This window comes from Phodopus roborovskii, unplaced genomic scaffold (genome assembly GCF_943737965.1).
Source record: "Phodopus roborovskii unplaced genomic scaffold, PHOROB, whole genome shotgun sequence".
Taxonomy (NCBI): Eukaryota; Metazoa; Chordata; class Mammalia; order Rodentia; family Cricetidae; genus Phodopus; species Phodopus roborovskii.
This window is the reverse complement of record NW_026125059.1, coordinates 5,263,193-5,288,461: the sequence shown is the minus strand read 5'-3', so window position 1 is coordinate 5,288,461 and position 25,269 is coordinate 5,263,193. Positions and strand designations below refer to the sequence as shown.

The following is a 25,269-nucleotide window of genomic DNA, read 5'->3' as shown; positions in this document are numbered from 1 at the left end:
GGTTCTTGCTCCTTTCTTCCCCTTTGTGTGTGTATGCACACGAGTGCATGTATGCTCGTGCCTGCACACATACAAACATGTGTTGTGTGACTGTATGGTGTATGTGTGTGTGTGTGCTCATGTGAATGTACCTGTTGCATTGTGTGTGCGTCTATGTGTGTGCATTTGTGTGGTTGTGTCATGCATGCACCTCTGGAGGGTCAATACCCACAGTAGTGTTTTTCCTCAGGTGCCATCCACACAGCTTTCTGAGACGGCTGTCTCACTGACCTGGGATTCACACAAGTAGTCAGGATTGACTGCCCAACAGACCCTGGGGGTCCGGCCCCCAGTGCCCCAGCCCTGGGATCGCACAAGCTACAATGTCCGCCTTGTCACGTTGTTTCTGGGAATCCAATCTGACCCTTGATGAAGTACTGATGGACCGGATTCTACAGGCCCCGGCCTCTTGGGCATCGTGCTTTGTGCAAAAATCAACATGGGCAGGCATGGGCAGGGTGTTTATTTACAGCTGTAACTCAGGGGTCATGTGCATATTTCCAACACTTAGGGCATATTTGTGGAATCTAGTGACTGCCCCTTGGTCAGTCACTACAACATACAAGACAAGATTGTCTTAAAAAACAAAACAAAACAAAAAAAAAATAAAAAGAACACAACAAAACAAAAAACTAGGATCTCATGTAGCCCAGGACGACCTGGAACTCACCATGTAACTGAGGGTGTCCCTGAACGCCAAATCCTCCTGTCTCCACTTCCTAAATGTTGGAATTACATGTGTGGACATCCGCACCCATTTTTAGAGTGCTCGGGATCATGCCTAGGCCATCACACATGCCAGGCAAAAGTTCAACCAACTAAACTATATCTTTAGTTCCTCAATTTTTTAAAATAAAAAGTGGGGGTGTGGGAGAGGCACGGGTGTGTGTGGAGCGTGTGGGGGTATGTGTGGAGTGTGTATCGGATGTGTGGGATGTGTGACGTGTGTGGGGTGTTTGGGGATGTGGTGAGTGTGTGTGTGTGTGTGAAGTGTTATAGGGTGTATGGGTTGTGTAAAGGGTGTGAGGGTGTGCGGGGGCATGGGGTGTGTGTGGGGTGTATATGGGGTGTGTGGGGGGTGTATATGGGGAGTGTGTGGGGTGTATATGGGGTGTGTGTGTGCACTGTCTGTACAAGTCTTTGCAATATATATAAAATATATGTGCAGTGACCTGAGCGTCCAGAAGAGGGCAGCAGATCCTGCAGAGCTTACGTTACAGGTGGTTTTGAGCTATGAAATGAATTCTGGCTCCCTGTAAGGGCAGCAAGGAACATGGGTTGCATCCCTCCAACCCATGTTCCTTCAAAAGCTGCAAAACATGTCCACAACATCCCCCCTTGTGGCACTGGAAATATTTCCAAGACCAGGTCGTCCTAGCCAGCTGTTTCAACATATATAAACATGTCTTATACCCTGGTACTTCTACAAAAGTGGGGTGGCTGGGATCGGAGTGGGCATTTGGACAGGAAATGGCCAATTTTAACCTTACAAGGGTGTGGAATTCTTTAAAGGTCCCTTTAAACACACACACACACACACACCACACACACACACTGCCCCAGATGTTACTGGTATTTATTTTTCCCATTAAATTAAGAAGGAGCCAAACAAGTCAAGGATGGCACTACAGGGGTACAGTGTCATGTTTTCCTGGGGCAGCTGGGGCACTGGGCTTCTTGTTCCATGGCCAGATGTGGGCTCCTGGAGTGATGGAGGGGGACAGAGTCCTTTCAGGATGTCACAAGGACTATACACGTGTCTACCAGGCTTATTTTGCAGACATTTCCAGAGCTCTGGCAGAAACGCCACCCTCGAGCCCCCCAAGATGAGCCCCACTCTTGAATTTTCAAGTGACGCAGACAGCAGCATCCCTGACATTTCGGAAGAACACAAACCCCGGTGTTTTGCTAAATGTTAATGGGTTTCTGTGCCCTCTGCTGGCTGCCTCTGTATTCAATGCGCACTGCGGAGGCAGGGCCTGGAGACTGGAATTTTCCTCTGCCTGAGAGCCTGCTGTTCCCCTGCAGTGGCTCTGGCCTGGGGGCGCTCTATGTGTTGCTGAGAAATCCTTGCTCCTAATGTCCAGACCAGCAAGTTTACAGGAAATTATTAATCTCCCACTTTGGGAATTATTAGTTCTGGATGGAGACTCTTATTGTATAAGGTTTGCTGAGAATTTATGAGTCCCTCTGGAATCCGGGAGGGGATCGATTCTCAGCGAGCAAACATTTTAAGCAAATTAAGTGTTGGTGGTATAATAATACAAATAATGCCTGCCATTTTTCAAGTGTCTGCTCCTTGCCTGGCATTCCATCTCTCTGGTGGTGACAGGGCAGCTTTTATTACCCCAGATGGCCCACATGAGGCAGCTGAGCCCCCAGGAACTGCCTCTGGTAGGTCTATTGCCACACATCTGGGGGCAGAGGAATCTGTAAACCACATTTACCAGGCCACAAAACCAACCCAATCAAGGGGTCGGTATAGCAGGCGACTCTCTTGGGCTGTTTCTTCCACCAGTGTGACTGGTTGTGCAGGAGGACAAGACCTGTGGACGTCACGCCGGGTGGAGGGAGGTGGCCATTGGTTCTGCCCACACACAGCTGATGAGAAGGGCTGGGTGACGGCTCCATCAGGAGTGTTTATTGTGCAAGCATGAAGGCCTGGGTTTGAGCCCCAGAAAGCACATGAAGGACTCCAGCATCGGGCCTGGAGACATAGCTCAGGGGTAAGTGCACTGGCGGTTCTAGCAGAGGGCCCAAGCTCAGTTTCCAACACCCATATGGTGGCTCACAACCATCTGTAACTCCAGTCTCAGGGGATCCAACACACTCATCTGGCCTCTACAGGCACCAGACACACACATGTGGCACACAGACATTACATGAAGGCAAAACACCACACACATAAAAAAAATTTTTTTGGGGGGGGGGAATCCATCATGATGGTAGCAAAGCACTTGCAATCCATTGGTAAGGAGACAGAGCCAAGCAGATTCTTAGGAATGGCAGCTGGCCTGGCTCTATTTGGTGAGTTCCAGGCCAGCTAGAGACCTTATCTCAAAAAAATAAATGTAAAATAAATAAAAATAAATTAAAAGGTATATGGTACCTAAGGAACCATACACAGAGGCTTGAGTATAACCCCAAATGCTCACATCTACACGTGTACACACATGGTGGGTGTGGGGGGGGGAAACCACAATTTTAGCCCATGGCATGCAGAAGGCAAGGCAATGTCACAGTTGGCAGAACACCATTGCCTGTGAAAGTCTGCTCTACTTGGGTCTCGAGTAGAGGCCAGACAGGCTTAAGAGCTCCATGTAGGCTAACACGGAGTAAGGCTCGCTAGGTCCACACTGTAGAGAGACTGGAATGGACTTAACCTGCTCACCCAGTACTCATTATAAGCCCAGGCAGGGGCAAGAGGGGCCCTTTCCCACTCTCTAGAAACCCTGGGCTAGTAAGCATAGAGGAAACATCCAGATGTTTGATACAGGCTCCTGGGAGGTCAAGGGACTCAAGCCCATAGGAACAGCTCTACTCTGGTGATGACACTTGGGATGGGGACTAACGAGATTAGACCCACCATCTCAGTCCCGAGTAAGCCGTACAGGCTACTCTCGTTAACCTATAGCTTGTATCCCTGTCTTTAAACTTCCCACTGCAATAATTTCCATGACAGAGGCCAAATCCAGTGACCTCTGCAGGACTGATGGGAGACTCACTCAGCGAGGAGGAGGAGAGAGAGTACACCCCCCTCACCCTTTGGGACCCCCCCCCCAAAACACAACGGAAAAAGGGCGGCCCGAGCCCCCCCCATTTTTGGTGATGCCTCCTGTGGGGCGGACTTTCCAGCGCTCCTCCCACCGGCCCAAGGGGGAAAAAAGCCGGAGGGTTTTTTTGTTTTTTTTTTCCCCCACAAACAACCCCCCCCACCCCCCCCCCCAGGCCCCCAAGGCCCCGGGCCCGGGGGCCAAAAAATTTTGGGGGCCGGCCCAAAGAGAGCCCAGAAAAGACACCAAGTGAACATCCTTCCATTTCTCTTAACCCTAGCCCTAACCCTAGCCCTAGCCCTAACCCTAGCCCTAACCCTAACCCTAACCCTAACCCTAACCCTAGCCCTAACCCTAACCCTAACCCTAGCCCTAACCCTAGCCCTACCCCTAACCCTAACCCTAACCCTAACCCTAACCCTAACCCTAACCCTAACCCTAACCCTAGCCCTAGCCCTAGCCCTAACCCTAACCCTAGCCCTAACCCTAGTGCATCAGCAAGGCTCCCAGGCAAAGGTCTCAAATGAATTATTGAGTGTTCCTCAATGGTTCTAGCAGCCTTGGAACAGGAATGGTTCTCCTCTGTCCTCTACAGTACACCCTTGGCTCAGAGAAGTGAAGACCCACTCAGAACCTTGAGCCCAGGAAGGCCGATCCCATGAGGTCACAGATGTAGGGGAACCAATGTCCCTCTCCACACACAAAGTGTCCCCAGGATGTGGCAGACCATGGTTAACTCAGCATTCTAGACCTGCCCCAGGGTATGAGCCAGTAAGGTTTTTTTTTTTTTTTAGCTCCTGTAGGAACACTGAAGATAAACCTTCCCTTGATTTCCCTTTGTTAGCTCCTGATCATGAACAAAACACTCTTCAAAATAATCACGGAAAGCATTAACTCCAAATGTACCATTCTGTTGAGCAACCACAGATCAGGTGGAATAGGTGTTGACATGCCCCACCCATACAGCCTACAATGTGCTGTTGTTTCCATGTGACTTGCAGGTGTGTGTGTGTGTGTGTGTGTGTGTGTGTGTGTGTGTGTGTGTGTGTTTGCAGTGCTAAGAACCGAATCCAGGGTCTTGTGCATGTTAGGCAAGCCCTCCACACATAAACTGTACCCTAAAACCCAATGCAAGTCATGGAGATTGTCTCTAATGAAGTGTCCTCAGAACCCAGGACAGTGTCCAAGTGACACTACCTCAGACTGAAGAAAATGTCACCACAGAGAGTTTGATGCCAACAGATGTCTAGCCAAGTATCTAATTGAATTGGGGTAAATGGAGTGCTTGTCCCCAAAAGTGTGGGTCCTCATGCCAGGCCATGGGCTCTTCCAATAACAAAGACTGCTTAGCAAGCTCCTGGCAAACACGATACTTGGAGGGACTCCACTTGTTAAGTTAAAAGGGGTACCCATAAGTCACCCCCTCCATGCACTTCATTAGCTAAGTGACCCAACCCAAATGGTGGGGGCTGTTTAATATCTGCCTATTGACTTTGGAGCATGCCTGCCAAAAATAAGATCTCAGTTTGACATTCTTGATGCTGAGATGAGCTTTTCTGACTCTTATTTGTCAAACAGATGGCTGAGTCCAGGCACAGCCACATTGGCGGGTAAGACCATTGTCAACTAAGGACTTCCTTGTTGTGACACCAGGAAACACAGGCCGTTAATTTTAAAGTAAGGCCTAGTTGTTGGGACATTGCAAAGAAGGGCAGCCAGGGTGCAACGGCACTGTCATCTGCTTTCACCCAGAACAACTTGATGAGTGGCCAAGAGACCCTTGACATATACACGGGTTCCAGAACTTGTGCTGTGGCTCAGGGATTCAGAGAAACATATGGCCCACCAGGAGTAACAAGGTGGGCATTATGTGTCCCTACAAGGCCTGTGACTGTCCCCAGACTGCAGCTGTAGAATTAGAGATCATTTTAATGGGGTTCAGGTTCTTTCTAGCACTTTCCCAGTCACCAGTTGAGCAGCAAGCATGCGTTCACATGTTCCTACTTCTTCGGGATTTCAAGGCAATATTTTAAAACCAGAAGTTAAACTATCATGAAGAGCTGGGTTTTAGCTCTGGAACAATCCAGCAGCTTCTGCCTTGCCTTTCTGTTGGAGCTGGGTCCCTATGCCCTCTCTCGGGCATTTAGCCTCACTTTTGCCTTCTTTGCTGGTAGTCTGTTGGTTTACTCATCCCCACTGTAGGCTCTATGGTTTAGTCTAAGGCTGTGAGTTGCCTGGATCCAACGACAGGAACTCTGAGCTAGTTAGCTCCCAGGGAAAGGAGGTGCTTGGGAAAGTGGGAAGGAGCATGGAGGCCTGGGGGACCCCTGGGTTGGGACCGCAGGGAGAAGTCACCAGCCCAGCTCTGTCCTTTCTGTCTCCCTCCTGTGTTGTTCCCTCCACCCCTGTCCTTGCCACAAGGATAAGAAAACAGCCCCTTGGTAGACCATGTTTGGAGGCTCTCAAACCCCACTCCCAGCCTCCCTTCTGCCCCACGCGGAAGCAGCAGGCCCCTCGGAGCTGGCTCAGCCAAAACCATGTCATTCCTGGCTACAGAAATGGTCAGCCGCCTAGGTTTGACAAACAAATCCATAACCTATGCTGCACACGACCTCCTGACGTCGGCCAGTGCTCGTTCTGCTGGATAACAGGGGTGCTATTATCATTCCTGCTATTACTCCTATTATGCTGGTGCATTAGATGGCCTCAGAAGGGAGAGATAATTGGCTACCATCACCCCAACCAGTATGATTGGGTGCCACGTACAAAGAGCTTAAAATTAAAGGCTGGCATTGTCGGCCTGGTGGGGACAGAATGGATTACAAAAGCGGCGAGCTCGCCTGCTCCATTACACCCTCCCAGAGACACTGGTAAGAGGACAGCCAATTTGGTGACTGATTCAGAGCTGTCTCTTCCTTTGTTGCCTAATGAGTGCCACAGGGGCCACTGTGGAAGCTGCAGGGTCGCCCCAGAGCAGGGTGATGGGCGAACGTGCTCAGGAGAGTAATATTGAGCTCTTCGTGGACATAGCCTCAGAGCTGGTTTTCTCCGGAGCCTCCCTCACTACCAAGTCGTCAGGATCGTTGGTCCCAGACTTGATCATCCAGTAGTGGAGAAACATCTTGCGCTCGAAATTCCTGCGCTTCAGGCGCCGCGCAATGGTGACGGGTGTTTCCCCCTTTGAGTCTCTGTCGTGGATGGAGGCTCCATGTTCTAGTAAAGGCCGGATGCAGTCTATCCTGCCCATGGCTGCAACCACATGCAAGGGTGTTCTGCCCAGGGGTGATTTGCCCAAGCAGTTTGCTCCTGTGAGATAAAAAAAAAAAAAAAAAAAAAAAAAAAAAGACATGTTGGAGTGGGCTGCTCTCCCAGGCAGGAGCCCCACAATCTTACCCTGAAGGGGGCCAGGACTATGACAATGACAGGAGTCAATACTGCTCCCAGGGTCATGGTGACTTCCCTTAGTCCATCACCCTTCCCACCCAGCCCTATCCCATGGGGCTCCATTCCAGTCTCCTGTTCCAAGCCTGTCACCAAATCTTGCTGCCTATGGAGCACTCTTTGATGTCTTTGCCTGACTGACTACACTGCTTAGCTGTTCCAACGCTATCCCCAACCTGCCCTCTTCCTTCCTACTGAGCTCCTTTGTTTCCAAAGCTCCAGCTCCATGTACTTCCTGTCTTTACCCTTAAATACAACACTCTGAGCTCTGCCCCAGGCCCTTTGCACATACCATTCCTGTTATAGATTACACTTTTTTTTTTTTTTTATGTCGTTGGGGTTTTGGTTTTTTTTTTTTTTTTTTTTGGTGTGTGTGTGTGTGTGTGTGTGTGTTTGGGGGGGTAGGTTGCTTCTTAGGGTTTCGGTACCTTCCTTAACTCTTCCTCCCTACAACGACCCTTACCCCACCCCATAAAAGTCCAGTAGGCACAGTGTTTAATGCAACCCATAGGTGACTGGCTATGGGATTCATCATTTTTAATCAGTGGTTGGCTTTCCTGCCTAAGACCCAGGAGGAAAAACACATGGTTTAAGCACTGCTGGCTTCACCCTCCCCACACAGCTAGAGGTGTGATGGGGAGGCGACGGGGTTAGCAGCCTAAGCACGGACGGATCTGGGGTCCTCACTGCTTCCTGAAGACAGGCTGGCTAATGACGAGGGCCTAGCATGAGCTTGAGGAGTTGAATCAGATTCTGGGTAACAAAAATCATGATACAGAAGACAAGGCAATTCAATCCAACCCAGCTGGCCCAGCTGGCACTGTGGCTGCCACCGCAGTCCAATTGAGCCACGGCTGCTGGTGAGGCTAAAGCTTAAGTAGGTTTCCAGAATGCAGGCAAGACCTCGCACCTCCCCCCTGCGGTGGCTGCAGAGGATGAAAAACTTTGCACAGCCGGCCGCCATTTTTTAACGGGTGCCTTCAAATACATCACAGCTCCATCAGAGCGAAGATGACTTTTTATGAGCTTAAAGGACTGCTGGGCTGTGAAAGCCCATCTTTCATTGTATAAGAGAGGTGCGGAAAAGCAGCGTGGGATGGCAGAGAACACGCATGGTGTTATCACCCAGCCATCTCCGAGCTCTGTATTAGACATGTGACGTACCAGCATTCTTCCCTGGAAAGTTGAGGTGTCTCCCACCCCTGCCTGGTACAAGCGGGGTGTGAATCGCCAGGATTGAGCAGGGCTGCAGATGAAAATGAAGGGTTCTGCATGGAGGCATCAGCTCTAAAAGCCAGAGGCACCTGCTGTGGCTGCCTTGTCCCAAGGAAGCCATGGCTCTGGGCTTCTGTGTACTGTTTTTTAGTGGGTTCTTTCTCAATGAGAGGTACCATTCCCCCAAACAGGGAGAATGAAAGATCCCCTGACATCTGTCCAGGCACAGTGATGACTACAGCTTTGGACAGACAGACAGATGAATAGATGGTCACCCGTAAGTGGAGATATGATGGGAGGGGCGGGGGTCGTGGGGGCATCTTTCTGAGGACCTACTTGAGAGGACCTCCAGCCAGCGTGATGGCCACTCCTTGTGATACCCAGGGCAAGGTTCTTTGGGACCATTGCAGAATCTACTTCAGGTAAGACAAGGATGAAGACAGACCATGGGCTCCTTGGAAAGAGCAAGCTAGGCACCCCTGGACACCCCTGTGTCTACCTGTCCTATAATTTTGGTCCTACCACACCAGAATGCTCTAGAGACCTGGCCCTGAGATGTGCAGGCCTCTGGCAGGCATGTCCTCAGGAGCCCATAGGGAGGCATGTTTGGTGCATGAGAAGCGATCAGGGAGCCACTGTTGAAGAAACAGGACAGACAGATCTTTTTGTGCTCCCCACCAGACCAGGCCATCCTTGTTGCAGAATTACCGAGTTCTAGGAGACACTGCACAGCGTCCACATGACCTCTGTGAGCGGAGATGTATAAGGCCACAAACGCCCTCTGGGCGGTCCACTGCCTCCATTGCTCGCCCTTAAAGTGCTGTGAGTTCGCAGTTCGGTAGAAGGTGTCCTCGCTGATGCCAAGACATGACAGCTAGGTGAAAGAAATAGGTCAGGGTCGTCTCTAGAGCATGGCCCACCCCAGTGTGCATGACATTTCCTTGATCCAAACCAAGGTGCACAGTGGGGGGACTCTGTTCAATGATCTGCACACACTCAGGAAGGGCAGCCACCCCCAGGGCATGGGGGGGCACAGGAAGGCCTTCCTGTCTGTGTTTTTTAAGGAAGAAGATAACTTTGCTAGTGTCCAGAGGAAGATGTTTGTGGCCCTTTGGAAAAACAACACAACATAGCACCCCAGAAGGAGCTCAATAACAGGGAGGTCCTCTAGCTCCGTAATGGATTCTGTGCTCCCAACCCATTTTTGTGCTCATTGTCTCTGTCAGTTTCTGGAACTTTCTGAACTCTTCTGGCAGGTAGACAGCCCGTCATGGAACCATCTTGGAGAGACACGGGGGTCTTCAGGGATGGGAGGAGGGCCATGGGCTACCACATCGAGGACTGTGCCCCAGATGTCCAGGGTCAGGTAGTGGGTGGTATGAAGAGGGGCAGAGAGGGTGACAGTTACCCCTCAGGCAGAAGCAGAGAAGCTGAGGCCCTGACTAAATTGCCAGCAAGAGGGAAAACTGAGGAAGCAGAAATTGGGGTTGTAGAGAAGTAGCTAGAAGACATACTACAGCTGGGGTTAGACAGATCTTGCTCCTGTCCCTCGGGCCTGAGTTCTGTGACACAGAGGTCACCGCCACGTTCCCTTTCCCAGATGTACCCCAGAACCTCTCCCACCACCCAACCTCCCCTTGAACCTGGTGCCATCAGGAAACAGGCTCTTCCTTCCCTCACAAGCCTGTGGGCACTGAGCTACAGCCTCGTTCTAGGGATTAAATTTGATTTTCAACTTGACCAAGATGTGGATGGAAAAGTACCACCTGAGCTCCACTGCGGGTGGAGTAAGCAGGTTTATAAACTGTGAATAAGTAAACCCAGGGGACTTGCAAGGCCAGAGCGGCTGCAAACACTCCATTCAGGAGTCTCATCTTTCTTCCCTACGCTGAGGCTTTTATTGAAATGCTCATGCTAACGCCTGGGGCCCCTCAACCCCTAATATCGAAAGGAACGTGTAACCACCTTACTGGGATCCCCTTCCACGGCTGCCAAAACCAGTTCCGTCCAACCATCATAATGCCAGATACATAGCGAGATAATTGCTCCAGGGATGACATCGTAGAACTTCAGGGCGGCATCATCCATCAAAATCCCTATGGGGAACAAGTCTTCCTTTTAACAAAATTAAGACTTAAAGAGAAGTCACTGTATCAGTTGAGACAGTGTCTGACCTTGAATCACACAAAGATACTTTTAAAATCTTGAGCAAAGAGGGGGGAAAATCTCTCACTTGATGGTTGCACAGGAGCCCGTCTGCTGCTGCTAATGCTCTTTAGAAAATTAATTTGGCTCAGCTCAGATCGAAGCTGGACCCAAAAAGAAAAAGAAAAAAAAATACACAATGGCAATGATTTATAAAATTTTGTAATTACAGCTTGTCCTGTTGGGGAAAAATACATGAGTCAGTGAAATCGTTTTATGAGGCAAACTCTACAAATAGAACTACTTAAATCTGAGCTATACATCACAGGCCCGACAGTGTACTTAGCAAGTTATGTACCTTCAACTGAACACCGACTCCAGGGAACGTTGCCATTAGCTGGCTAAAGAGATGACAGTGATGTGAACGATCTTGCAAATGACAGACAGCCCACGCCAGGGTTTTTCCACGGAAGTGTTTAACTGGCATTCCCAACTAGGTAGCTAACCCTCTCTACCCCACACACCACAGCTTCTGCGATCTCCACCATGGCACATCAGCTACTGCTAGCTCTCACAGTCCAAGATGTCACCTAGGCATGGCCCCTGTTGGGGAGACACTGTCCCTCCCCATATACGCCTATTGTAACATCAGAGTCATATATTGAGGCTCACTGTATTTGGACCTGAGCGTCAGAGCTCTTTACTGACCCAGCCTGGTATCTTGAGTAAGATGAGTATGAGAAGAGCTGTGGATTTAACCCCACATTCATAAACCAGCCAGGCTCGGTGGCACACAACCTGTCATCCCGAATTTGGGAGCTAGAGGCAGGAGGGTCAGGAGTTCAAGACTACCTTGAGATATGAGATCCTATCTGAATAATATGTAAAAATAAATAAACAAAACAATTAGCCCAGGCTCTGGAAAAGATTGTTGAAGGGCCATTAGGTAGGGAATGTCTTTTGACATGTAGCAGTGTTTAGCCTCTTTTAAAACACACACACACACACACACACACACTCCATCTTAGGGATTATGAAGGACTTAGGTCGTTCACAAGCAATAATGATGTGCCCAGGCTATCCCCGCACCCCTCCCAGGTGAGAAGAACCCACCAATGTTCTGGTTTCTTGGCAATTTCGTTGCGCCTCTGCCTGTACTGAGGGGTACATCCTTGAATCTCCAGGGTGACCGACCCTGCAGCCTCCATGGCTCTCCCTCTACAGGGATGTGACAAAGCAGACTCCTGCCAGCCTTGTGGGCATCATTTGATGACCCGACTCTGAGGAGGATGAAGATAGAGAATGCTGGCCAGCAAATCTTGTAAACTAGGGTCCTATTTGTGGCTTGAATGTGGAAGCCAGCCTAAGACACCTTGACTTTTTAACCACCACTTTGTAAACACCTAGAAGGGGTGGGGTTCTTCACTCACAGAGGTTCCTAAGTGATACTTAGCCTATCCCCTTTGCAGATAAGCAGTCATTACACTAGGCTGGGGCAAAGGCTACTAACTATCAACAGACAAATAAGTGATTGGCAGGAGCACCACTTGCCCATGAATTTGCTTGGCTGGGTTAGACATGGCCACCCAGACACTTTCCCGCCATGATCTCACTTGCCCTTGCCTCTGCAACCTTGGAGGTGGGCAGATGTGTCAGCCAATTATTTATAGGCAGGGGCCCAAATTTCTCTTAGCGACAGATCAGCATCATCTCTATTGTGCCCGGCAGTCAGCACAGCACAGGGGTCAGGCCTCCAGCAGTTGCTAAGTGACTGCTGAGTCCTAGCATTGTGACATCAGTGTGAAGTCACCCAGCCTCTCTCTCCTCCTTCGGCTTGCTTGAATTTATTGCTCGCCAGTGGAAACAAAGGAACCAAGGGGGTCCAGAGTTAGGAAGACACATAATTTTCAAATTCCTTGTTGGGGGACAGTTTCTCAGCCCCCCCCCATGCATTACTTGTTAGCTATAGACTGAGGCTCAAGACACAGCTTCATGCTACATAAAGCCTCGAGAATATCAGAAAGCATCTTTCAAGGACTGTAAGAAAATACATGTGTGTGCCACGGAAAACAGTTAACCTATTTTGAAAAGTAGCAAGAGTGTTTTGGCCTTGCCACCACACCGGCGGTTTGCAGAGTCATTCCTGTCCACCAGGGAAAAGCACAGAGAACTCTGGAGCTAATGGGGCTCTGCTTTCCGGATTAGGAAACTGAGCCCAGGGAGGGCAGCGTGAGAACGCTGAGCTGTTCTCAGAGCTGTTTCCATCGCACCCAGGCCCTGCAGTGCTCTGCAGTGTCTCTGGGATACTGGCTGCTCACATTCCTCGGGCAGACCGGAGATTTTTTTTTCTCTCTCTCTTCATTTTCTTGAAGTGTTTTTGTGTTGATTTCCATCAGGTGGGGAGATGATGGAGTCCAAGGGGCTTTGATCCTGTACTCATATCCTAAACATTGTAGGGAATGGGGACAAGGACAGCCATGTCCTCAGCTTGAGGGAAGGATGTAGATGGAAGGACAGACAGGCTGCTGAGCCTCTGGCCTCTACTGGGTACCTCCCCAAGGAATTTATGTAGATCGGGGTTCATGGGGGTCCTGATTCAAGAGAGCTGCAGGTATTGGGTTCTAACTCTGCTGGGCTCCCCTTGAGCCCCCAGTGTGGGGAAGGACATAGCTTGGACCTTGGGGCTTAGATACAGATTAAGTTAGTGTCAGGACTGGGGGGTTCTAGTCATGGGCAAAGTACTAAGGGCAGGGTTTCCTCTGGATTTGGGGTTCTGATGGCAGCAAGGTTTGCTGTCTGGTTAAGAGTCCTGGTTTAAGAGGAATCTGTGGCAGGATTTGGGGTCCTTGGATGGATGGTTTAGGCAACTCTGGCTGGGAAGCAACTGAGTTAGGAATCAAATAGCTCTCCCTTGAGATTTAGGGTCTTACTAATGACACCGCTGACACTACATCAGGGTTCTGATATGGGTGGGTTTGGCTAAAAGATCTGTATTGAATTCTGGGGTCCTCATGAACCAGGGTAGCTTTGAACCTTGGTTTCTTTACAGGGGCTACAGCTGGCATCAGCTTTGAAATGCTCATAAAAACATGGTGTTTGTGGGGGTGGAAAATCAAGCAGAAGCAAGGTTGGCTTCACTTTTGGGGGTCCTTCTGTAGGCAAGATTCATTAAATCCTTGGAACCCTCCCTTGTGAGACACTTGGCTTGGACTGGGTTCCTTGAAGGACATGGGGAGCCTGAGGGCTGCCTTTCAGAGGTGGACAGACTTGGCTTTGGATTTGGGGGTCCAGATGTGGGCAAGCTCCATTTGGGGATCTAGCATCCTTATGTAGATGGGGGTCTGGATGCACCGATGGATGGTGGGAGTTGCAGGGAGAGGTGTCTCAGAATCAGGTACATAGACATAGGCTCAGTGTTGATACTCGTGATGTGGGCGGAGTCTGCTCTGGTACTTAGGGTGCTGGAGTGGCCAGGGGCAGCTAGAGGATTTGAGGTTCAAACACAGCAATGAGTGGACAGACTTTGGGACCCTGAGGTGGGCAGGGTTTGTCTCAGCCTTCGGTATCCTTGTGTGGACACAGCCATGGATTCCAGGTCCTGACGGTCATATGGTTAGCCTGGGGAGTGGGGGTTTATATTTGTCCAGAATTGTTTTGATTTGGGGATCCTAAGGTGGGTAGGCTTGGTCTTGAGTTTTAGTGTCTTCCTATAAAGGAGATGTTGGGGGCTTGGGGTTCTAAAGTAGTGATAGCAGTTTGGAGATGTGGGGTTCAGTCTTAGGTAGGTATACTCTGGATTAAGGGTACTGGAGTGGGAAGGAAGCATTTGGTTTAATTTTGACATGCTTATATGAATAACCTGGGGTTCTAAGAGAGTGATGGCTATCTCAGATAGGTTCAATCTTGGGGTTCAGCTTCGTTCTGGGTTTGGGGGTCCCATGATAGACAAGGTTTGTTTTGAGTTTTAGCATCTCTGTATGCACAGTTAATAATAAGAGTTTGGGGGTGGGCTATAGTAGTGGTCAGCCTGGGATATTTGGGGGTTCAGCCTTGGGTAGGTGTGTTCTGGGCTTGGGGTTGTAGGATGGGCAGGTTTTATTTTGAATGTTAGCACCCTTGAATGAATATACAGTTGGTATGATTTGGGGGGGGGGTTGTCTGTTAGTGGTTAGTATGGGAAGGAGTTTTGGACATTCAGCTTTGTTCTGGGTTTGGGGGTTCCAGGATGGGAAGGTTTGTTCTGAGTCATAGCCTCTCTATGTAGACACAGTTGATGGAAGCCTGGGGGTATCTAACGTAGCCATGGTTAGTCTGAAGTTCCGGCCATGTTTGCTCTGTATCTGGGGGTCCCTGGGGTGGGGAGAATATAATGTTTACTGTCCTTGAATGGTCATTGGGGGTGGGGGACCTGGAGTTCAGTCATGCCAACTTTGCTCTGGGCATTGAGGGTCCTGGGACTGAATGAGCTTCTTTTGAGTTTGTGCAGCTCTATATGGACACAGTAGATGGAGTCTTGGGGTCTGACCTATTTATTGTTGGTTTGGAGATCTGGGGTTCAATCTTGGGAAGATGTGCTCTGAGTTTGGGGTTCTAGGACCAGCAAAGTTAGTCTCAGTTTCTGGAATGCTTACACAAGACAGGCTGGCTACAGAACTTGGGGTTCACCACTTTGGGTTGGTTTTGGACCCAGGTTCTCACAGAGAAAAGGCCTGTCCATGATGATTTGGTGGGTCTACTGAGGCCTAATTTTGTTTCAAGTGCAGTCTTAGGTGGACACGGTTGTCTTAAGGGGCTGGGTCCCTTATAAAGGGAGGATCTGTGGCTACCAGGAGGGTCTTGCTGTGGTTTGAGGTTCTGAGTAGCCTGGACTTGCTCAAGGTTGGCAGACTGAAGCCAACAGACAGAATGTTTATGAACCAGGTCCACCTTTATATTTGGGGTCGGTGAGATACCCGTGTGTTTGGGGTTGGGAGCCCTTGAGGGGCCAGCGCTCCAGGGGGCCTTTCTGGATGGGGTTCAAGGTGGCTGGACTTGGCTCCTTGGGTCACCTTGGGTCCTCTGGTAGTTAGGTGTTTCTTGGGGACCCCAGGGCAGGAGTGGGCAGGGGCCCTTGCGAGGAAGGAGCTCGTGGGGTGCGGGAAGGGGTGGGGCAGGGGACCACCTTGGTCCAGGAACTGCAGCCGCTGTAGGTTGAAGGGGATGCCGACCATCAGGTCCAGCTCCTCTTTGAGGTCCCGCACTGTCATGTCGTTGCGGCAGTTGGCCACGCGGAACAGCTCCCCAGTCTCCTCCAGTTTCACCCGCAGTGAGAAGACGTCAGTGGCCAAGTCTGGCGATGCGATGGAGGTGCGCAGGTCCGATGATGGCCCCTTAGCCCGCGCGCGGGCCCGGCTGGAGGGCTGAGCGGGGCGCGTGCCCGCCTTGGGGTCGTGACGAGGGGCGCCCCCCTGCGGCCTCCGCGGCCGCGCGCCCGCCCCCGCCACGTCCGCCGACCTCCGCATGGCCCGCGGCCCGCGTCATCCCGCACGTCATCGCCGCCCCCGCCCGGGCCCCTGGGACGGGAGAGGGGCGCCCGCGCTTCCGGAGACGCTCCCCCCTCACCTCCCTCCGCAGCCCTAGCCAGTCTCCTAGCGCTGCGGGGGATGGACCTGTCTGCTCATGGCAGTATGCGTGACCAGGGAGAAGCATCTGGAACAGCTGGGCCCACCGTTTCTAAGGTGGTCTCCAGGCCTGTCCCCATGTGCTTCCAGAACACAGCAACCCAGGCAGTCCTGGGCCACAGTGGAAGTGGCATCAGACCCATGGGCCCTGACACTGCAGCATCCCGGGGTGGGTAGGTTGGGGGGGAGGAGAAAAGCCTAGAACACATTTGAGGGGACAGGCTAGGCTATAACCTTTTTAGGGAGAGCTCACATGGGGAGCGGGGTTGGTGATGGAGGCCTCAAATGCCAGATCCCAAGCAATGTCTTAAGGGGTTGAAGGGAGCACCAGGGAAGGGGCAGGGACCCGGAACACCCTTCGAAGACTAAAATAAACCCCGAAAAAATACATTTGGTATAGCAGTTAACAGAAATCTGGGCTGAGGCATGGAGGTCCGGGCCATCCACGCACTTGGGGGCAGAGGTAAGGAGTTCAAGGTGACATCCTTAACTATATTGAGCCAGCGACACTAAGGGAGGAGGATTTAATCCTTTTATATCTAGGAGAGGCTCGTCCTAAACTATAGGTAACTGTGATTTGTACAGTGAGTGCATAGGTTGGACCTTTTACCAGTTTTACACTTTTTTATTATTTTTTATTTTCTGCAGAAGTGGGTATTGATCCCAAGAATCCACTCATGAGAGGAAAGCTCTCTACCTAACACTGAGCCAGTCTTCTCATAGGAGGCTGGCTCTATCATTTCAAGTGTTCAAATTGGATCCTAGTGCCCAGATTCTACCTTAGAACACTAAATCTTTGTTATTTATTTATTTATCTATTTATTTATTTATTTAATTTATCGAGGCAGGGTCTCTGTGTAGCCTTGGCTGTTCTGGAACACGCTCTGTAGATCAGGCTGAGCTCAAACTTGGAGATGCACTGTTCTTTGCTTCCCGAGTGTTGGGATTAAAGGCATGTACTACCTCTGCCCAGCTTTTTGTTCCTTTTTCTTTACAGAAAATTATGCTCTGTGGAGAATCCAAGATTCCAGCTGAATATTTTCCCTCACTTTTAGAACAGATTTTAATACAACAATGCCCACTTTGCAGGCACTAAAAGCATGTTCGTTGCAGAAACCCTCTAATAAATTAACTCTGTGCCAAAGCTGCCCAAATGTTGCCTGTGCTTACTATTTCAGTTCCTTACACATTCCCCATTCTCTGTGGCACAGCGTTGAGCCTTCTTTCTTTTTAAGTAACAAGACCGATGGTATTTGGGGATCTGCAGGGGTATCCTGTATACCAGGAAATTGAACGCATGACTTTACAGTTTTGAAGAAGCTCCTGGCTCCATGGGCTGCTCCGCCATCTTTGTTATGTTAAGATGAGAAAGACAAAGCCGGGAGTGACACAGGTAGAGAGCCGTAGCCGAATTCCCACAGAGTACATTATTATTAGTGGGTGAAGCTCTGTTTAAACGAGGCAGCACCTTCTGTTCATCTGAAATCCAAAACCAGCAAAGCTAAGCTCTTTGTACTTAAGTCAATGGAAAGAGTACATAACTTAACTACCAGACCGATGGTGCCTGTAGAAAGCTCTGGTCAAAAGTGTGGCTTCTTTTCTATTCCTTCTTTTCTTTTCTTTTCTTTTCTTTCTTTCTTTCTTTCTTTCTTTCTTTCTTTCTTTCTTTCAAATCTAACGTGTAAGTCATTATCCATGAATCTCAGCAATCAGCCCTGACCCCACCTCCACCTGAGTCCTAATTAAAGCCAACCTGCCTGGATGTTCTCAAAGATCAACACACTGTCATTCTCTGAAGAGGGAAAGGGTGAGACCTGGAGGAAATATTATGAGTGTAGCCGAGTGTGCAACAAAACTTCAACACCTGAGAGGAGGTTACCACAGCAGAGGTAACCATTCTTTACTAGGACACAGTTCAAAGGTCATCAAGTCAGCAGCACCCGCAGCAGCTCCTGAGCAGGAGACTTCACACGGTGTTTTTTCACTAGGCAAGCTAGTGTTACATTCATATATTTTCTTCCTGTCAAGTTATTTACATATGTACAGTATTTGAGTTTCTCAGAAAGGTTAGGGCAGCAAGCCCAGAAAAGATGTACAAACTTCTACTAAATTACTTTATTGGTGAGGGTAGCTCTAGACTTATGTTTGGTTTCCTTGGACAGGGTTTTGTTATGTAGCTCAGGCAGGCCTGGAATTCTCTTGATTGACCTTGAGCTCTTGATCTCTCTGCCCCAGTCTCGCAGGTGCTGGGGCTACAGGTGTCAACAATTATACCAGGCTCTTGGGAGACACGTTAAATAACAGTCTCTGCTAAAAAACAAACTGCCTGTCATAGCTGATGGTGTGGAAGCCAGAGAGTAAATCTTTGTAACCTGCCGAGGAGCAGGTCTGGAGGGGTGGGGAGCATATGGGGGAAGCTGCCCCCTTACCTCAATTAAACCTCCTCCACAAGTATCAATACAATTGGATCCCCTTCAAGTTACAGGCATGTGTGCACTGAAGCCATCCCTGTGCACCCGACACAGGGTTTAGTTCTAGTTTTCCGGTACAGTGGTGTCTGTAGCATTCTGCATCTTTGGCTCTAGGGAAGCAAAAAATGAAACATCTTGGTCCGGGTCGGACTGCAGAGCCAAGAGAGTCTCTTCAACAACTTCAAGATGATGGTTCCAGGCATTTCTAAAATATGCTAAGGAGAGAAAAGTTAGAGTTACATGTGCCACAAACTGTGTTCTAAACACATTCTAGTTTTGTTGTCTTTGAAGCCACATGTCAAGGCACTGGATAGATTTTCCATTAATATCCGCATGCCAAAGTCCTTTCAAGTGATAAAATGCCTTATTCTAAAAGTATTTCTGAGATTTTAATGGTGGGCTACCAGGAGTGACACCTTCTTTAAAAGCTGGAGTAACTAAACCTTTAAATGCATCTTGTTCTGCAGTACACGAGAACTGGCTGGTGGGGTCAGCAAGAAGGGAGAAGGCTAGACATGGGCAAACAGGCCCCATCTATGGTGGAAAAGTAAGCCAGCACAGACCCCAGCTTGCATTCACTATCACTCAAGCTTAGACAGCCCAGTGTCGACACATGGCAATAGCACTGAGACAGACTTTGGCCCCATTTCATAAGGTAACCGGAGCTGACACCCCGCCCCGCCTACAAAGCTGTATGACCGTCTGTATCTGATGGACTCGTGGAACTGTGGAATTGTGTTCATCTCTCTAGCTATCTTGTAGCTTCAGTCATTGCTATTTGGCCTGCTGTAACTCCTTGGGGACCTAGATACTGCCCGCCACAGCTAGGGCTAACTGAGAAGCAGACAAGGGCCACACACCCTTCTCCAGCAGTGTCTGCCGCAGGGCCTTGGCCAGAAGCACCCTCACATTTGGCACAGGATCCGCCGCCAGGCTCAGGAGGCTGGGAAGCAAGTGCTCCACAAACTGGTCCACGGGGACAGAGTCTTCAGTCACCACAGCCTGCAGAAGCGAGAGTCACAGCCCAGCCCTGACTCCCTCAGCTCCAAAGCACGCACACACACTTGCACACTCTGAAGATACCACTCCAGGGTCTGCAGGGTTTGAGGGCACCTGACTTTTATATTTCAACAACTGAATTTAGTTATAACCAGTGGCTAATTTTTATAACTCACTTCCATGGAATGACTGACAGGGAGCACAACAGCTAGAGAGGAAACACAGGCTGTGGAGCCCGGCAGCTGTAGGCTCAAAACTTAATTGGGTCACTAGCCTTGTTTCATGGTGAGGAAATTCTGTTCCAATGTGGATATGGGACTGAAAGTCTGAGGACCACAGGGGAATGGCTCTTCAGCCAGGTGTATGGATTGCCGGTAGGTTAGTGCCATGGCAACAACGTTCAGGGCCATCAAGTAGCTCTGGGTGCCAAGCTTGTTCTAGGCAGTTGGGCTGCATCAGACTAGGAAGGGTACGCTTCACTGCGCAGAGCCTTGCTTGCCCAGGCACTGAGCTCAGAGACAGGCTTTAAGCCAACCAGGCTTCATCCCAGAGCTGCCTTGCCACCTCGTACCTTCTTCCCAGAGCTGTGCTTAGATCAAAATGAACAAGTCTCAGAGGTATGCTATCTCCTGAGCATCCTCCCCTGCTTGTTTGCTGGATTGTCTATATCTTATTAATAATAAGATTTTTTTTTCTTAAAAAAAGATCTTGTTGGTTTTTCTTGAACAAAGTGGATTGGTATCATTTCTTGTTTCTTACATTTTTCTGCCATTCCAGACAAATAATTAAAAACACAAAAGAAAAAGGATCTCATTTCTGCTTTCACTACACACTGCTGTGAATACTGATGTTTTTCTTCAGATGGCTGTGCTGTGGAAAAATACTGGCTATGCCCCTGTATACCAACAGGGGGAGCCGGTGAGTCCTCTCACTGCAGTTGTTTTGCGGGTGGAGGGGTGGGGTGTGGGGGGCTGATCACAGAGCTCCATCAAAACTGGTTGTGAATACAGCTGGGTAATCAGGTCCTGGAGGTGGCGCCCCTGTCCCCTTTGCCTTTGTGGTGCCAGCAGAGAGCATGATGAAACATCAAAGTGATTCAAATAAATAACATTTTGGGGTACAAAATCCTGAAAAGCTAAAACCATGATTTCCACTTCTAGTGGGGTCCTGAGTAGGTCACTTGATCCCTCTGGGGTCAATGCTTCACCTAAAACAATTATCCTTGCAGGTAAACAAGTGTGCCATCGGTCCCACCATGACCCAGTAAGGCGACTGACATTCCAAATTAACTGCAGTCTCTACCACCACATACACCACCACTTAGAGGAGACAGGGTGACATAAATTTTATACCTGGGGCACGAGAAGGGGTTCTGCACCCTAACCCTGGATGCAGTGTGGCAGGAGAGCAGGCTGGTTCATCACTGATGTCACCCCCAGGGTACCCAGGAATCAAACAGCAGGTTCCAACCATGTCTAGGGTGTGAGGGAGTGCCCTGGGTGAACTGGCCGGACACTGTACCCCACATCTGGTCAGTCTCCCACAAAGAAAGCAGGCTCTCCAGGGAGAAAGGAATGCACAGGCACATTCTCTGAGGTTGTGCTAACCTGACAGATGCAAGCAAAAGCCTGTCTTCCAACCCACTTCGGGCAATGCCGGAACCTTGAGGTGAGCTCCTGGATGAAACTGAGCCCCAGAGCACTCGCACCGTGGGAATAGAACTTCCGCAGCATCACTGCTACCTGTGAGCAAGCGATGTGAGAGAGACAGCCGTGAGGTGAGGTGGTGCCCACCATGCCCATTCCAAGCAGTGATCTGCATGGCACAGGCATTTTTATGTTCTCGTCCACCCTTCCCAATCAATTTACAAGCAAGAGAAAGCAACTCTCAGTTCTCACTGGTGCACACAGGGGAGAAGGTGTTTAAATGGGTCATAATATATACATGCACACAAAACTTTTTAAGGAGAGTCTAAAATTAAGGGGGGGGGTTGACAAATACATCAAGAAAGATTCAGTTTTAAAAACACATTTTGTGAAATGTGTGAACTGTTACCTTTGAGGATATGGTACTTCTATAAAATTTTAATACCGTCAAGAAATTTTAAAAACAAGTAAGACTACCTTCCTTGGGGGTTGGTTACTGGTCACAGAACATGGTCATCTTTTTTTTTTTTGTGAGAGGCTTTGCATATTATTAATTGTTCTATAAAGCTGTGGAGCGTTAAACAACACCAACACCACCACCACACATGCACACACCAAAACCCTGAGCTATTATTTTAAAAATTTCAAATAAAAATGATGTTTGCACAGTTACCATCATGGAATCATAAAATTAACAACAGAAGGAAAATTGATAAAACAATACAGTTTCTAACTGCAAAAGGTGGGCTTATAGAGAAAAAGGCAAACAGAGCCCAGAAAAAAAAAGTGTTAAAATGGGAAGCAGAATGAATGTGCTGTTTACAGGAATGGGCTCCAGGAAGGCCAGCTCCTTACTAGCTTGAAGGAAATCCAGCGCACTTGAGAAACTTTGTCTGCACACAACTTCAGGGCAACGTGCCTCAGGTAACCGTGAACGTCGCTGGGGCCATAGAGATCCAAGATCAGAATCAGCTGCCTACAATCACAAGCAGAGGGACCCCTACCATCATTTACTAGGCGATTCCCGTTCCTTCCCTTTGGCAGCCACGCGCGGGCGCAGCTGCAGCTGTAGCGGCTGCAGCTGTGGCGGCGGCGGCGGCGGCTGCGGCAGCAGCTGGCATGCCTAAGCCGCCGGTACCGAGCGCTTTGTAAAATAGGGGTTCGGATGTTCAGGGCATGGGTTTTGAGGTTTCAGCGTCCGATTGTGGTTGAAAGGCACACAAAACTCTGTTCAACATCAGACAATGTAAAAGCAGCCGCAGGCCTGCACTTTCCAGGCCAAGCTGACCGAGCAAGGCGCGGAGAGAGGAGCCGAGTGGCAGATAGAGGCGCCCTCGCTCTTTCCCCGTGTTGTTTCGTCTTCCTTCTTTTTTGTTCGCTCTTTCTTCGCTTTCAAAATCGCTCTTTCCCCGCCGTTCTTCCTCATCCGCTTCCCGGAACCTAGCTCGTTTTTGCCCGCTCTGTTTGCTAGAAAGAAGAATCAATACCCTAGCTTCCTTGCTAGCCTTTCCCCGCCTGGTCTTCTGGCTCGCCCTTTCTCGCTAGGTTTTTTTCCCCTTGCTCCTTCTCGCTAGGTCTTTATCTCCCCTCGCTAGGTATTTTTTCTCTTGCTCTTTTCTTGCTAGGTCTTTTGCCCGCGCTTTCTCGCTAGGTATTTTTTTTTTCCTTATAGGTCTTTTGCCCGCGCTTTCTCGCTAGGTATTTTTTTTTCCTTATAGGTCTTTTGCCCGCGCTTTCTCGCTAGGTATTTTTTTTCCCTTATAGGTCTTTTGCCCGCGCTTTCTCGCTAGGTATTTTTTTTTTTCCTTATAGGTCTTTTGCCCGCGCTTTCTCGCTAGGTATTTTTTTTCCCTTATAGGTCTTTTGCCCGCGCTTTCTCGCTAGGTATTTTTTTTTTCCTTATAGGTTTTTTGCTCGCGCTTTCTCGCTAGGTATTTTTTCCCTTATAGGTTTTTTTGCTGGTGCTTTCTCGCTAGGTATTTTTTTCCCCCTCGCTCTGTTTAGGTCTTTCGCCCGCACTTTCTTGCTAGGTATTTTTATTTTCCTTATAGGTTATTTTGCCCGCGCTTTCTCGCTAGGTATTTTTTCCTCCTTGCTCCTTCTCGCTAGGCATTTTTTCCCCCCTTGTTCTTTTCTCACTAGGTCATTTGCCCGCTCTGCCTCGCTAGGTATCTTTTGCCTGCGCTTTCTCGCTAGGGTTTTTTGCCCCTTGCTCTTTTCTCGCTAGGTATTTTATTCCCCCTTTGCTCTTTTCTCCCTAGGGCTAGGTCTTTTGCCCGCTCGGTCTCGCTAGGTATTTTTTTTTTTTTTTTTTTTTTTTTTTTTCCTCCTTGCTCTTTCTTTTCTCGCTAGAAATTTCCTTCACTGGCTCTTTCTCTCTAGGTCTTTTGCCCGCGCTTTCTCGCTAGGGGTTTTTCCCCTTGCTCTTTCTCGCTAGAAATTTCCTTCACTGGCTCTTTCTCGCTAGGGGTTTTTCCCCTTGCTCTTTTCTCGCTAGGTATTTTCTGTTTTCTTATTCCTTTCTCGCTAGGTCTTTTCCCGCCCTGCTTCTTGCTAGCTCTTCACTCGCTCTTTCCCGCTAGGTATTTTTCCCACGTTCTTTCTCAGTAGGTATTTTCTTCGCTCTTCTTCCTTCACTTTCTCCCGCTAGGGTTTTTTTGTTTTCCTCTCGCTCTTTTTCCATATAAGTCTTTCTCATTCTGTATCACTAGGTTTTTTTTTTTTTCCACTCGCTTTTTTTTTTTTTTTTTGATAGGTCATTTTTCCTTGCTATTTCTATCTCGCTCGCCACAGCCCTGGTGGGCTCGGGCAGCAGAGTGGTGTGATTTGTACGCGGGCAGAGGAAATGAAAAAGGGCGGGGAGGAAGCGGGCCGCGGCGAGCGGCTTCATATCGCTCCCGCCGTCTGCGGGGGTAAAATGAGGCTGATATCGCTCCCAGCAGTCCTTATCGCGGCCCGCCGCCGCAATAAGCAGCACAATGGGAGACAGGGCCGGGCCGGGCCGGGCCGGCCGAACCGGGTCGGGCCTCCGGGGGCTCACCCTGCTCCCGCCGCCAGGGGGAGCACGGCCGCCCTGCCAGGCCCGGGCCTGTTTTTCTCTATTTTTGCCCCAGTGTGCTGAGAACATGACATAATGCCTAAACCTCAATCTCTCAAATTAAGCATAAAGATTAAAGCTCACAGCAAAGAGAACATCTTCCAGTTTGCCCCTGGCGCTGGCAAAATCATATCCTGAATAGCTGCAAAAGCCTGATGGATTTCTTCAGGAAGACAGTGATTGAGTGAGATATGACTAGTTGTATCCAGATAATAAAAACGAAAACTAAAGATACAGAAATGGACCTCAACAAGAGCCCAAACAAGCACCCCACAAACAAATCACCCACACCACTAAAGTACATTCTCCACCTCGTGAAGGGGGCAGTGAACCACACTCTTGTTCATTACGGGTAAAATCTAGAACGTTCCCTGTGCAGACAGCAGGCAGGAGCTGAGTGAGCGCTTCCCTCACACAGGCATTGTGCATGAGACCTTTTCAGATCTCAGTGCTGCCCAGGGTGCTTTGACTGTTCAAGTACATGTGTCCTACAGAAAAGGCTGCATGCAGAATGTTCAAGAAGGCTTTGCAAAACCACTCTGATTCAGAAGGAAGCACTGAAGAGTGGGTGATTCATCTTTTATTTGGGTTGAATAAACTGTCTTATAGAACAGTAGGACACTCCAATTCCAGACTGACCCTAGCTCTGTCTTCATGAGAAAATGGATGTCTCCCCAGACACGGGCGTATGTAACTCAGGGCTATGGAATTCCACTTGTACCTTGACAGAAACACACTCTCGACCGGGCAGAGCACCGTGCTTCTGGGGCTGATGTCGGGTAC

At 49.4% G+C, this 25,269-nt stretch overlaps 2 protein-coding genes across 2 annotated transcripts in view; both read right to left on the bottom strand.

Moving 5' to 3' along the window:
- Positions 1 to 6,807: 6,807 nt before the first annotated feature.
- Ankrd60 (ankyrin repeat domain 60) lies at positions 6,808 to 16,069 on the bottom strand. The gene is made up of 4 exons (XM_051185458.1): positions 15,775 to 16,069; positions 10,434 to 10,564; positions 9,177 to 9,342; positions 6,808 to 7,118 (listed from the first exon to the last, which is right to left on the bottom strand). Exons 1-4 carry the CDS (start codon positions 15,857 to 15,859, stop codon positions 6,808 to 6,810), a joined length of 693 nt encoding a protein of 230 aa, XP_051041415.1. The 5' UTR covers positions 15,860 to 16,069.
- Positions 16,070 to 18,152: 2,083 nt separating this feature from the next.
- Positions 18,153 to 25,269, bottom strand: part of LOC127225316 (serine/threonine-protein phosphatase 4 regulatory subunit 1-like) — a 77,276-nt gene continuing 70,159 nt past the window's right edge. The window contains exons 18-21 of the mRNA XM_051188731.1: positions 22,245 to 22,365; positions 21,351 to 21,485; positions 19,605 to 19,746; positions 18,153 to 18,959 (exon numbers count right to left, since the gene is read on the bottom strand). Of these exons, the coding sequence (XP_051044688.1) occupies positions 18,808 to 18,959; positions 19,605 to 19,746; positions 21,351 to 21,485; positions 22,245 to 22,365 (550 nt within the window). The 3' untranslated portion in view covers positions 18,153 to 18,807. The remainder of the gene's footprint in view (positions 18,960 to 19,604; positions 19,747 to 21,350; positions 21,486 to 22,244; positions 22,366 to 25,269) is intronic.